General features: G+C 40.4%; 1 protein-coding gene across 4 annotated transcripts in view; it reads left to right on the forward strand.

Annotated features, from left to right (window-relative positions):
- The window catches only part of CDON (cell adhesion associated, oncogene regulated), a 123,257-nt gene that overhangs the window by 89,901 nt on the left and 19,725 nt on the right, over positions 1-13,631 (forward strand). For all 4 annotated transcript variants that reach the window (XM_060268305.1, XM_035140257.2, XM_035140256.2 and 1 more), the window contains 11 exons: positions 2,882-3,028; positions 3,303-3,446; positions 4,250-4,537; positions 4,675-4,944; positions 5,644-6,000; positions 6,635-6,927; positions 7,458-7,629; positions 8,463-8,594; positions 10,641-10,847; positions 11,345-11,526; positions 13,120-13,225. In XM_060268305.1, the coding sequence (XP_060124288.1) occupies positions 2,882-3,028; positions 3,303-3,446; positions 4,250-4,537; positions 4,675-4,944; positions 5,644-6,000; positions 6,635-6,927; positions 7,458-7,629; positions 8,463-8,594; positions 10,641-10,847; positions 11,345-11,526; positions 13,120-13,225 (2,298 nt within the window). The remainder of the gene's footprint in view (positions 1-2,881; positions 3,029-3,302; positions 3,447-4,249; positions 4,538-4,674; positions 4,945-5,643; positions 6,001-6,634; positions 6,928-7,457; positions 7,630-8,462; positions 8,595-10,640; positions 10,848-11,344; positions 11,527-13,119; positions 13,226-13,631) is intronic.

The following is a 13,631-nucleotide window of genomic DNA, read 5'->3' on the forward strand; positions in this document are numbered from 1 at the left end:
TGCCCATAGAAGGGCAAAGCGCAACCGGAAGTCGCGTCACGCAACTTCCGGTCATGCGCGGAAGCGACTTCCGGCGCCGGCGCCGCCATTTTCTGGTGCCCATAGAAGGGCAAAGCGGCACCAGAAAAATGGCCGCCGGGCCGAAGCCGATTTAAGGGACAATACCAGGATTTTAACCTAAACGGGAGACCGCCGGGAAACGGTAAGAAAAAAGGGGTTTTCCCGGCGGATACGGGATACTTGGCAGCTATGATCCAAACACCCCCTAGTTTTTAGGTAGATGGTGCAAGTTTGATCAGTTTTACCTGAATTGAAAGGGGAGGGGAACAACACCTTGTAAATTCCGTGGGAATTGCCATAATTTACATTGTAAACCATAATAAACTGTAAAAAAATTAGATTTGCATATACAATCTTAAATAAAAGTTAAAAGGCCTCAACAAAATCATCCCATGCTCATATTTGTCTTTTGAAAACCTATCCCCCTCTTGTTTTCAAAAGTATTTCCAACTTGAGGGTGTTTTGGCTTTTGGGGATCAGAAGTAAGATGCTTGAAATGTCTTGTAAGCCTGGGTTAAAGAATCTCATTTATAAAGATGCTGTGCGTATGAAGCATACCCCAAATACCCATAAGAGAAAAGTTTCTCATAATTGAGACGGGTAAGTATATTTGTAGAGTATTGACCCGTAGCAGGATTCCCTTGAGAACTTAAAAAGGTCAGTTAGCACTGACAAACTCTACTGGTTGCAATAAGTTGTGAATATATCTAAGTGTACTGTACCACTTGTAGGTGAAAATGGAAATGGTGGAGCTACTGGTAGGTGAATTGGCATTTAAGTGAACTAGCAGATCTGTAACTTAAGCTGAGAATTGTACAAAACAGTGGCCCACTTCACACGTCACATTAAACCATAGTTTAATGTTAAACCATTAAACCATACCCCAGTCTTATTCAACATCTTTATCAATGACTTGGATGATGGGCTTGAGGGCATCCTGATCAAGTATGCCGATGACACCAAATTGGGAGGGGTAGCTAATACCCCAGAGGACAGGATCACGCTACAAAATGACCTTAACAGATTAGAGAACTGGGCCAAAGCAAACAAGATGAATTTTAACAGGGAGAAATGTAAAGTACTACACTTGGGCAAAAAAAAATGAAAGGCACAAATACAGGATGGGTGACACCTGGCTGTACATGTGAAAAGATCTAGGAGTCTTGGTAGACCACAAACTTGACATGAGTCAACAGTGTGATGCAGCAGCTAAAAAAGCCAATGCAATTCTGGGCTGCATCAATAGGAGTATAGCATCTAGATCAAGGGAAGTAATAGTACCACTGCATTCTGCTCTGGTCAGACCTCACCTGGAGTACTGTGTCCAGTTCTGGGCACCACAGTTCAAGAAGGATACTGACAAGCTGGAACGTGTCCAGAGGAGGGCAGCCAAAATGGTCAAAGGCCTGGAAACGATGTCTTATGGGGAACAGTTTAGGGAGCTGGGTATATTTAGCCTGGAGAAGAGGAGGTTAAGGGGTGATATGATAGCCATGTTCAAATATATAAAAGGATGTCATATAGAAGAGGGTGAAAGGTCATTTTCTGCTGCTCCAGAGAAGCGGACATGGAGCAATGGATTCAAACTACAAGAAAGAAGATTCCACCTAAACATTAGGAAGAACTTCCTGACAGTAAGAGCTGTTCGGCAGTGGAATTTGCTACCAAGGAGTGTGGTGGACTCTCCTTCTTTGGAGATCTTTAAGCAGAGGCTTGACGGCCATATGCCAGGAATGCTTTGATGGTGTTTCCTGCTTGGCAGGGGGTTGGACTGGATGGCCCTTGTGGTCTCTTCCAACTCTATGATTCTAAAAGAAGCCAGTGTGGAGCAGCATGTTCATGCATGCTGCTGAAGTCATGGGCACTTCATTTCTTCCTTGCCACTGCATGTCATGTTGTTCAACCCCAGTTTTTTTTCTACAAAGGAGCAAGATGTGGAAGCCAAAGTTTGTTTGGAGAGAAACAAACCAGAAGAGTGGGTTCAGATAACATGACATAACCAGATCATGGCTTATTTCCCAACAGTACAGCAGGAGCAGGGGAGGAAGAAGACACCTGTACTCTCAGCAGTATGAACCAGCAACTGCTCATTCAAACTCAGTTATAATTTGTGTTAACAATGGTTTAATGTGCTGTGCAAACCTAGCCAATGAAAACTGGCATGGCAATACTGTACAACAGCACTATATTCCACACATTGTCAAATTGCTATTCTGCTATTCCAATTATCTTCCATTGCAGGAACAAAATGTACTCTGTTCTTGTTACATGCCCTTTCTTTTGCATCTGATTTTATAACAGTATCCCACTAGTTCTTGCATGTTAGCCTTTCCTTTTAGCCTTATTGCAATATAACTGAAAGTTTTTTTAATGATACGTTGAATGAATTCCTCCTCCCTTTCATTTATTATTGAAATTCTCTGATTTCCCATATAGCATTGTTCAGGTCGAAAAGGTTAGAAGAATTTTTAGATGGTGCTCTTCAGGAGACAGTCAATACAGTAACAATGGAGATTCAGACTTAGGTATGGTATATTCATCCCCTGCACATACGTGTGCGCACACACGCAGAGCTTGTAGAAAATAAACTTCAAACTGGGCTGTATGCTGGAACTTTAATTTCTGTGCTTAGTAAAGTTGGAGGGGAAGGACACACATGAACTTAAGACTTTCCTTCATTGTTACTTCATTGACATTCTCTCCTGAGAAATATCCTCTGATCAGGACTTGAGCACCCCATTTTTATTAAACCCAAAACTTTGGAAGTAGATCCTGCTGTATTTTCTGAACTTTTAAAGAAAAAAACTACATTTTCTTCTAGATCTTGATGATTTTGAGACCTTAGTGAGGAACACAATTGTTGTGGAAGAAGGGAATACTGCTTTAATCAGTTGCAAGCCACCAAAAAGTAGTCCAGAGGCACATATTCGTTTCCGTGTACGAGGGAAATGGCTGGAACAATCAACAGGTGAGACTCTGTGTAATAAAAAGATATAAATGGCTGCAATCCAGTGCACCCTTACCAAGGAATAAGTCCCATGGAATTCCATAGAACTTGTGGGTGTGGGATATATATATGGGTTTCACTTTCTGTCTGTTTCCTGACCATTAGGAATTGCTACAGTAATTTGAGCTTTGGTCATTACATTATCTTTCTGTTTCAGTAAACACTGATTAATCTGCACACGAGTAGAAAATCAGTCCATAGCAACTTAATTAATAATAACCCGCTTTTATCCTAGAAAACTACCTAATTCTCCCATCTGGAAATCTGCAAATTTTGAATGTATCTTCAGATGACAAAGGAGTCTATAAGTGTGCAGCATATAACCCAGTCACTGATGATCTTAAACATGAACCCAATGGACATAAGCTCATAATCAGCAGTGAGTATTGAATGTGATAGGACTAAAATTGTTCCATGAAATCATAGGGCATAAACCACCAAGGACTACCCCTGCAAGTTCCCTTTATCTCATTCCTTGCAGTTTAAAGAAAGCCCTGTCAAAGTAGCAGGTACTATGCACACAATGCATAACCAGTTTTCCTTAACCATGGTTAAGCATTGAATCTAAATACCTAAATATTATTATGGATGTGAAAACATAATTTGGAGTGTGTTTGTAAATTATAGTTAGTATTAACCTTTTTAAAGAGTTGCATCTGTGTCAAGCAGACCATTGCAAAGGTCCACAGCTCAGTGGCAGAGCATATGCTTTGCATGAAAAAGTCCCCATGTTCAATTTCTGGCCTCTCTAGGTAGGACCAAGAAATGCCCCCACACCTTGAAACGCTGAAGAGCTGCTGCCAGACATGATAAGCAATACTGAGCTAGATAAACCAATGGTCTGGCTTCGTGTAAGGTAGATTCTTATGGTTAAAGCAGTTTGCAAGCAGAGAAATGAACAAAGAAGGAAAAGTGATAAGCAGATCTTACTAATGTGTACTACTTAAGGTGTAGCTTGGCTATGCATGGCAAATGTTTGGAAATTTAACCAGGCTGAAGGGAACAAACTGCAATCAAATGTTACAACATCTTCACTCAGCCTAGGGTCAACAGTGGGTGGTTATGTTGGCATGTTTATAAAATGGTATAGAAACATAATGCCTTGATGGGAATGTAGGAACCCAGAGAGTCTTGAATACCCAATTGAAAAGAACTCATGTATCCTTTCCTCTTAATTTCTAGGCTCTTCCTCAGGCAACTTTCACATTGTTCATCCCGCCACTTCTCAGACTTTGGCAGTGCCTAAGCACAGTCCTTTGATGTTGGAATGTGTTGTTAGTGGGCTGTCTGTTTCTTATGTCCATTGGTATAAGGATGACCAAGATGTACTCACTAAAGGCAGGTGGAGAATGCTTCACTCTCATCTTATGATAGACTCGATTAATACATCAGATGCTGGAAATTACTCCTGTGTGGTGGATAACAAGTCCGGAGTTGTGAAACATGTAAACTACAGTATAAACGTACTTGGTAAGATATACAGTGGCAAAATGCTTGATTGGCGAGTTTTTTTTGAAGCAAGAAATTTATGGTCCATGAGACATGCTATTGTGAAATTAACAGAATGAAAGCAGCATATCATATGTACATTTTCCTTTCCATTCTAGAATCACCATCAATTTCAAAAGGATTGCAAGATCAGTTAGTGCCCCTGGGTAAAAATATACATCTTTCCTGTGAAATACATGGAAACCCGACACCTAACCTCACCTGGTACCATAATGCAGCTCCTGTCCATCTTTCTTCACGGCACTTACCTTCAGGAAACAAGCTGAGAATTAATGGTTTCACCAGAGAAGATTCAGGGTTGTATCAGTGTTTAGTCAACAATGGCATTGGATTTGTGCAGTCTACTGGAAGACTTCATTCCCAAGGAGGTAAAAATAATAATTCACATCACACACCTTTCTGTTTATAAACTTCTGCTTTTCTTTTTGACATCTTTCAGTCTAACATGAAAATAGCCCGTTGCTTCCTGGGATTATTCGCCTAAATTGTTCTGATCAAGTTATGCTTTAAAATGGTAGACCTCATTTCTTGTGTTACAAAGTAGACTGTAATCCACTGACCAAATACTAGCCAATTTTTGATAGGCCACCTAGTGTGTGAGCTATGAAATCGTGACAGACTTAAATTTATTTGCCTCTTAGTTTTGATGGTGTTGAGAGTGTTGCCAATAGTTTTGATGATGTTGCCAATTGAAACTAAATTCCAGCTGTAAACTTATATACTGTATGCAGATTCTCAAATAATAGAACTCTAATAATACTTCTTGCTGATGTTTCAGTTTAGGGAGCATATTTGAAAGCTTTCAGTTTCTTTCTCTTCAGAATATTAAATCTTCTTTTTACTAGAGTAGTTAACAATCACAGCACCTGCATGAGTGGGTTCTGATGTGTTTGTGGCTCAAAGCAGTCTACTTAGCCTTTTTGTGCTATATATTATTTTGATAGACTCGATCTTTTTGTGCATATATTACCCCCTGCCCCCCTTTATGACTGTGCAGGCTTCGGGATATGCAAGAACAGTATTTTATTATAATATGAGTTTGTATCTTATATTTATATTTTTAATAGACAGAGGCTTCAAGCCAACTATAACCTCGCTGCCAGCAAACAGCAGAGTAGCAGAAGGTGACACAGTCACGCTGTCCTGCAATGCCACTGGGTTGCCTCCGCCTGTAATCCGTTGGTACAACAGTCATGGGCTGATTACCAGCCATCCTTCACAGGTGCTTTATTCAAAATCACGGAAGTCATCCTCCCAAGCAAGAACTGGCAACTCCATTTCAGACAGAACCTACTTCATCATGTCTCGCAGTGGATCAAGCTCCTTATATGTTCAGCCTGTTACATCAGAGCATGCTGGGAAATATACCTGTGAAGCAATTAATGAATATGGGACTGCTCGTTCCGAAGCTTTCCTTACCGTTGGTAAGTGGCATCCAAGTTGCTGCTCCAATAGTGTGCAGATATTTTGGCTGAAGTACTGTCAGGATAACTTTTTTAAAAAAAATGGATTTGGGCAAATCATACGTCTAATGGATGGTCAGGAGCCTCTGCCTGTTGCTGCCCATACATATTCTGCAACTTATCATTGTTTCTGGCCCAGCAAACCCATGATGGAAACCAGGGTTCTTGACTTAACAGTTGTGGTTGGTTTGGTGGAAATAAACAGTGACTGTTAGTTCACACATAATGCTAAGCCAGGGCTGTGGTTTGTTTCCTCCTGGCGTGGAAAACACAGGAGCAGGGAAGGGGCAAAGTAAGGTGTGACTAACTTGTGCCAGCTTGTTCACGTTAAATCTGAGTTTTATATTTAACTATACTTTTGTCTGATGTGCAAACTGGCTCACTGTGCCACAAGAATGTGTCTTTCATTTTTGTTAGTAAATATCAAAAAGCAAAGAAATATTTTGTGGTATATAGGCCAGGGGTAGCCAAAATGATGCCTTCTCTCAAGTAGACCCCATTGCCCTTATAAGAGAATAAGGGAAGCGTACATGGAGAGTTCCAGTGCCTCTTTTTCTAGCACTGCATATCTCTAACCTTCATCTTCCTTCTGTAGATTCTTATGAAACTAGTACAAAAGCAGAAGAAATTGCTCCTGTGGAAATTGCCCAGAGTGATGAAGGAGATGGAGATTATGATTCAGATACAGGCCTTCAAAGTTCATCTCCAACAGAGATTCTTACTGAAGAAGTTGCTACAGAAAAAACATCCAGTGGCATTTCTCCACCAGAAGCTCCAATCATTCTCAGTCCTCCACAGACTCTTAAACCAGATCAGTACAATCTGGTATGGCGCCCTGGAAAAGATGGTGGCCAGCCAATTAATGCCTATTTTGTGAAATACCGCAAGGTACTTATTCAAATTGCATTATATTTGATAAACTTTGCACATCATTTTTAGTAACAAACAAGGTTTATGTTAAACAAACACACACACACACACGGTACAAAACTCTGATATTAGATGATAATATTAGGCCAAAGAGAGATACATCCTTCTGGATATGTAGGTAGCTATTTAGGAATGAAGATGTTTCAGGTTCTTTTGCTACTGGCAACATGAAATAGAGCCTTGGGAGTTTCCAATTTAACCTCCCAATTTAAATACTGCCCAGAAGCTTGGGGAGAAAACCAGAAACCCTAGCAAGATTAGGAAACTCCATGTCCCAGTGCATTCATCTCTGCTCCTAAAGCTTGCTCTAAGCTTTTCAGGAAAAGTCATTAAGAAAACTCTTTCACATCAGTTACTTGTTTTCACTTTCTTATAGTGAAATAACTGAGGTTTTAGCTTATATTTAGACTTGCCTTTCCTGTATTTAACTGCAGCAGATTCAGATAGGGGTTTACTTGCTCTTAGCCTCTTGTGATTCCTTTTTGCAGTTGGATGATAATGTCAGTGTTACCAACTGGAATACAGTTCGTGTCCCTGGAAGCGAAAATGAACTTTCTCTCTCAGAACTGGAACCTTCCAGTCTCTATGAAGTCTTGATGGTAGCCAGAAACGTGGCCGGTGAAGGCCAGCCTTCCATGCTTACTTTCCGTACTAGCAAAGGTAAGTAAGCGTTTACTCAAAATACATTGCAGTTGATAGGGTTTTCTCTAAAGTTCCCTATGGAGACCTATAATACCCATAAAAATCCAAAGATAGTGACTATAGTTTCATTGAAACTCCACGCCCAGTACTTGTTCTGAACCAGGACTCAGGAACTGAAGATAGATCTGCAGTCTGAATAGAACCCTGAGATTCTGTGAGTGAACTTCTGTTCACAGAACAAATGTCAGATATAAGGGGAGGAAGGTCATTTTTGCAAATTTCTCCTCTCCTCTTTAGCCCCTGAGAAAATTTACCAGAGTAAATTTTCTCTGGGGCTAAAGAGGAGAGGAGAAATTTGCAAAAATCTACTAGTGGGGTCCCTTGGGAACAGTATTGAAAGTTGTGTGGCTGGCTGGCTACAGGAATGAAGGCAGATTAGCAAAATCACCTTTCTTGCATTATTGGGAGGCTGTGCTCTTTCATACATAGAAGGGCATTTAGGATCTCTTCACAATGAGAATACCCTTTCCTTGGGAACTTCTCAAAGTTCCATTGAAACGGACTTGCAGATTGGGGCTGCCCTTCTATAGCAAAGGCTAAACTGATGTACCATCAATAGCATAATATATTCAGTTTTATTGGGATTTCTGTAGTGTAAATATCATTTAGTTTCAATAGTATTGCTGCCTGTTTCCATGGGGAAGAAAGCTGTTCTCAAATGGCATGAAAAATTGTGTAGGATGTGTGTGATTATAAACCTTTTCTGCTTGGTTCGAAACATCCCATAGGAAAGGATATTGACTGACTAGCAAGGTTTCTTCCACTCACTGAGCACATAATCTCTCTTTTAGAAAGAACCTCCTCCTCAAAAAATACACAGGCTCCCTCTCAACCAGTTGGTATTCCTAAGCACTCTGTCATTCAAGAAGGGGCAACCAACAATTTTGGAGTGGTCCTTCCAGATTCATCCCGACATAGTGGAGGTAGGTGTTAACATTTAGATTTTTCTCTGTGGATTTTATACTGCAGCATACATTATGTTTTGGTGTGTGTGTGTGTGTGTGTGTGTGTGTGTGTGTGTGTGTGTGGAAGGAAACCCTCCTGAATGTTCTCTGGCTGTTCATCTGATTTTCAGGTCATTTATGTGTAAGTGTTCAATTTGTGATGCTTCTGGTTGAATGACAGTACAGCAACTTAAAAGAACACTGACTGAGCACTAAACTGTTTGTAGAATTGGGAAGGCCCCGTAGGTCATTGCAGAATGCATGCTTTGCATGAAGAGGATCCAAATTCAATCCCTGGCATCTTCAGTTAAACAAAAATCTGGTAGCATATTATGAGAACCTGAAAAATTGTCACTGCTCAGTGTGGGCAGTACTGGGCTAGATGTGCAATAGTCTGACATGGTATACGGCAGCTTCTACATCCAGTTAAAGATCTTGGGTGGCAGTGCTGGGTAAGACCTCTGCTTTTGGGAGAGTGCTTCCAGTCAGAGTAGATTGCAGTGGGCTAGATTGGGGTAGAGAACCTCTGGTCTGTGGAGCTTCACCAAACCACATCCACTTGCCCCAAACCTGACATCATATGTGATGTGAGGTGCCAGGCAGATAGAGATGTGACTGAATGCTGCAGCTGGAAAGCAATATTTAATCTGCCAATTAGTCGACCCCCACCTTGTGGGCCAACTTTGACAGAGTATACACATTATAATGTCACCAGACGATTGACAGTGGTCCTCACGATTCATCAGAGTTTGTCCAAGAATGAACTCTCTGTGCATCAGCTGAGGTGTGGGGAGCCTAATCCTACTTGATTCAGGAACTTGATTCCCAGGGGGAACTCTCTGGTGCATCCAAACCTTCCAGAAAGTAGGACTCCTCACTCATTAAATTATTTATTTACCCTCCTGATTTCCTATATGATTTGTTGTGTAATGAAGAGGGTTCCAGTGTATAATCAAAATGTATTATTTGTGATGGTCTTTGGGTTGCATGTTGAGATGGTAGGATTAATGGAATTTATAATTAGTCAGAGATGTCCTACTCATTGACTTAAAAACGAGTCCAATGTATGTTCCACCACTTTCATCAAGTTGCTAAATTTCACAGAATATTTCAACGTTTCATAGTTAAATTGATGTGAAACAACATAGTCAAGTGTCAGCGCTTGCATGTGTTGTCTGTCCTGTGTGGTAAAAGATGACAAGCTGGAAAATAGCCTTAAGGATATATAACCTTTTCATGGTTAAACTATGTATCTTCCTCTTCCAAATTATATCTCATTTCTCTATGCTGTACTCTATGTAGTTTAAGTGTATGAACCAATAAAGTAAAGACTGAAGGATATGTCTGCCAGAATGGTTATAATCACACTTACTAACACCACCTCTCTCCATTCTTTCTGTTCCCACTGCTGTCTAACTTCAAGTGAGTTCAGTAAGTATTAATATAATCTGCATGGTTTTGAATGCTAGCTAACTTGTTTTTATGAGGTCTTAAAGCTTCTTGATACTTATGAAAGCTTTATTCTTATACTGTATCTAGGAATTTCAGTTTAGATTGTAGGCTTTCTGTTCTGCAAATGGTTAGGTTTCTGTGCAATATGTTCATTTCAGTTCGGTACCAAGTAGTAGTGACACAGCAACAGCAGATCACCCTGTCTCTTTCTGTGGTTGTGAATTAAGCTATGCAATTTTCTTGGTTTCTGATGATGTGCTAATACTTCAGGACTGGTGTGTGCTGACATAATACAGTGTTTTTGCATTACGTAGGATATATACAATAGACTACATTGCCAAACTAGCTATTTTTTTCTCCTAAGAAGCTCTAATTATCTCCATATTTGAAAACTGAAATGATCTCCCATGTTTGCATTTAAGAAAGGATTTTCTGGGCTTAAGACTGCTGCGCATTTGAGTATGTTCTTTCTCACTTGACTGAAACACATTATTAAATAAAATCTAGGTATAGAAATCAAGTACTTCTAACTATTCTAAATCTTTATGAAGCCTTCTCAATTCTCTATTTCAGTACCTGAGGCACCAGATCGACCTACTATTTCCACGGCATCAGAGACTTCTGTTTATGTCACTTGGATCCCACGTGCAAATGGTGGATCACCCATCACTGCCTTTAAAGTAGAATATAAACGCATGAACAGGAACAGTGAGTGGCTGGTTGCAGCTGATAACATCTCCCCTTCCAAACTTTCGGTGGAAGTTGGCAGTTTGGATCCAGGTATTAATATGCTTTTTTTTTTGTTCAAGAGAGATCACGATCAGTATTATGCGTTTCTGCATTTGCGCTGTAGCCAAGTTAAGATCCTGTTAAACTATAAGATGCTGCTTTTAATGCCACCAATGCTGTATAAGATTCAGGGAAATTATCAGTCCTTGTGTCTTAACTATCACAAACTTCTTTTTAGTCAAGCATCTGAACAGCATTTTCATAATCGGCATGAGAATAAGTCACTGACCAGCTTTTACTTTCCTAACTTGGTATAGAGAGCAGGCATGTGCTCACAACTTGCCATATCTTTCCTGGTGGAAAATAACATCCAGTATTTGGCTAGATTGGATCTTTCTATCAGAAAGGGATGTCCAGCATAATAAGTGAGAAAAGTAGTATAGGATAACCTTACAACAAGAGCCATTTGGATCTTTCTGTTCTATGTTTCTAGAATGCTGGGTTTTATCTTATCTAATGTTCAATTCTCTTTTTTTGCCATATGAAAGGAGCTGCATATAAGTTTCGTGTGATTGCTATTAATAACTACGGGGAGAGCCCACGAAGTTCTGCCTCTCGGCCTTATCAGGTAGCTGGCTTTACCAATCGGTTTTCCAACCGACCCGTCGCAGGACCTCACATTGCTTATACTGAGGCAGTCAGCGACACTCAGATCATGTTAAAGTGGACTGTAAGTATCAATTTACTGTCATTCTCTGGGAGGAATGCTTTATGTTGCAGGAAAGATATGTGCAGCATGAAAAAATTGATTTTGCTTGTATCGCGCGTTAGATCAAATTCTGTACAGCAACAAATCAATGCATTATACTAAACTGACCTTTTGGGAACCAAAAGCTGTATATGAAAAGCAGTGAGCACTTGAAATGCACAGTATAAATGCTGAGTATGTGCAGTCAGTATTAGCAACCAGCATTGCACTCAGGAAAATGCCTTGGTGAACATGTACTCTTAAAAACTTGCATCAAAACATAATATAGATAGTGCCTACTGTAGCTCTGTAAGGAGGCTCTTCCACATAGTAGGTGCTACCGTCACAACAGCCGTTTTCCTAGTGGGCTGGCGGCTGGAAGGATGCATAAGAGGGCTCAACTTCTGATCTCATTGCATGGTCAGGTCTATATGGGAGAAAGCATTCCTTTGTGTAACCCAGTTCCAAGTTGTTTAAGGTTTTATAAATTTCAGTAGACCCTTAAACTTTGGTTAATAGCAAATTGAAAGCCAGTGCAGTTTTTTTCAAGTGGGATGTTACATGCCCACAGTATGGTGCTCCACTGAGCAACCAAGTTACCACATTGTATACCAGCTGCAACTTTTGAAACAGTCTTCAGAGCAGCCCCACATTGGATACATTCTATTACTGCAATCTCAAAATTTCCAAGGCATGGGTCACTGGCTTAGGCTGTGCCTTTCTAAGAACAGTCATAGCTGACATACCAGCCAGAGCTATAAAAAGGCATTCATGGCCATGGAGCCTACTTGAGTCGCCAGTGACAGTGATAGATCCAGGTATACCCCAGACTAGATACCTATTCCTTCAGACAAATGCAGCCCCATCCCAAACATGCAACTCTCCTGTTTCCCAGAACCAGGAGCCCCTTACCCACAGGGCCTCAACTTTAGTTTATTGATCCTCATCCAGCCCACTACTGCATCCGGGCACTGATCCGGGACCTAAACAGCTACACCTGATTCAAATATTACAAAGAAATGGAGCACAGTATCATCAGCATACTGAGGACGCAGTGTGCCATATATATAGCCTAATGACCTCTCCCAACAGCTTCATGCATAGATGTTAAATACCAGATACAACTGTTAGGGGCCTGAGAAACAGTTACCCAGTGCCACTCACTGAATTTGACTCCATAGGTAGATCAAAACAGTGCAACCCCACATCCAAGTCATGGAGTCAATTTAGGTGGATACCATATAGCTGATGTGTAAAGGCAAAGGGATGTGTAAAGGCAACAGGGTCACATTACTCCTGCCCTTCATCCCTCAAGGTGACCAAAGCTAATTTGGTCTGAACCCAGAATGGAATGGTTCCAGATTTTAAACCTTTAAACAATAATGAGAGTATAGCTTTAGCTAAAATTCTAGAACTGTATTCACAAAATACTTCTCACTGTTTTAAAGCCCACTTTTGTTCCATTGTCTCTTCCCACATTACATTAACATTGTCTTTCAGCCCCTGCCCCAGAAAAATATATCCCTTGTTGACTGTAGTTTTGGAATTTCAGTTGTTTTAATATTTCTTTTCTAGTATATCACTTCGAGCAACAACAACACACCCATCCAAGGATTTTATATTTATTACCGGCCAACAGATAGTGACAATGATAGTGATTACAAGAGGGATGTTGTGGAAGGTAAGTTACGTTACTCTGATTATGCAAGGAATTGCTCCAATTACAGTTCTTCTTATTCCCTCTCCAAAGCACCAACCCAAATGCTGTTCTAATGTAAAGAAAACATAACAAAGACATCACAAAAAGACATCACATAAATAGACAACTCTCTACTATAGACTAAGGGACTGTGCTCTTTGTAACATTTAAGAAAGCCAATGTGCAATGCTGGGCGGAGGGTGAGAACCCTTTCTGATTCCTGTGAACTAGAGTTGAGGCACTAGAATAAACATGTTTTCATTCAGTGTCTTGTACCAGGTGGTCAGTAGCTTCTCTGCTAGAGGAACTTTCACTAGTACACTCCAGAATTGCATTTGCTTCTGTTGCAACCACACCAAACTTATGTTTAATAGTTGTTTGTAACAGA

The sequence above is a fragment of the Zootoca vivipara genome, chromosome 15 (assembly GCF_963506605.1).
Source record: "Zootoca vivipara chromosome 15, rZooViv1.1, whole genome shotgun sequence".
NCBI classification, from domain to species: domain Eukaryota; kingdom Metazoa; phylum Chordata; class Lepidosauria; order Squamata; family Lacertidae; genus Zootoca; species Zootoca vivipara.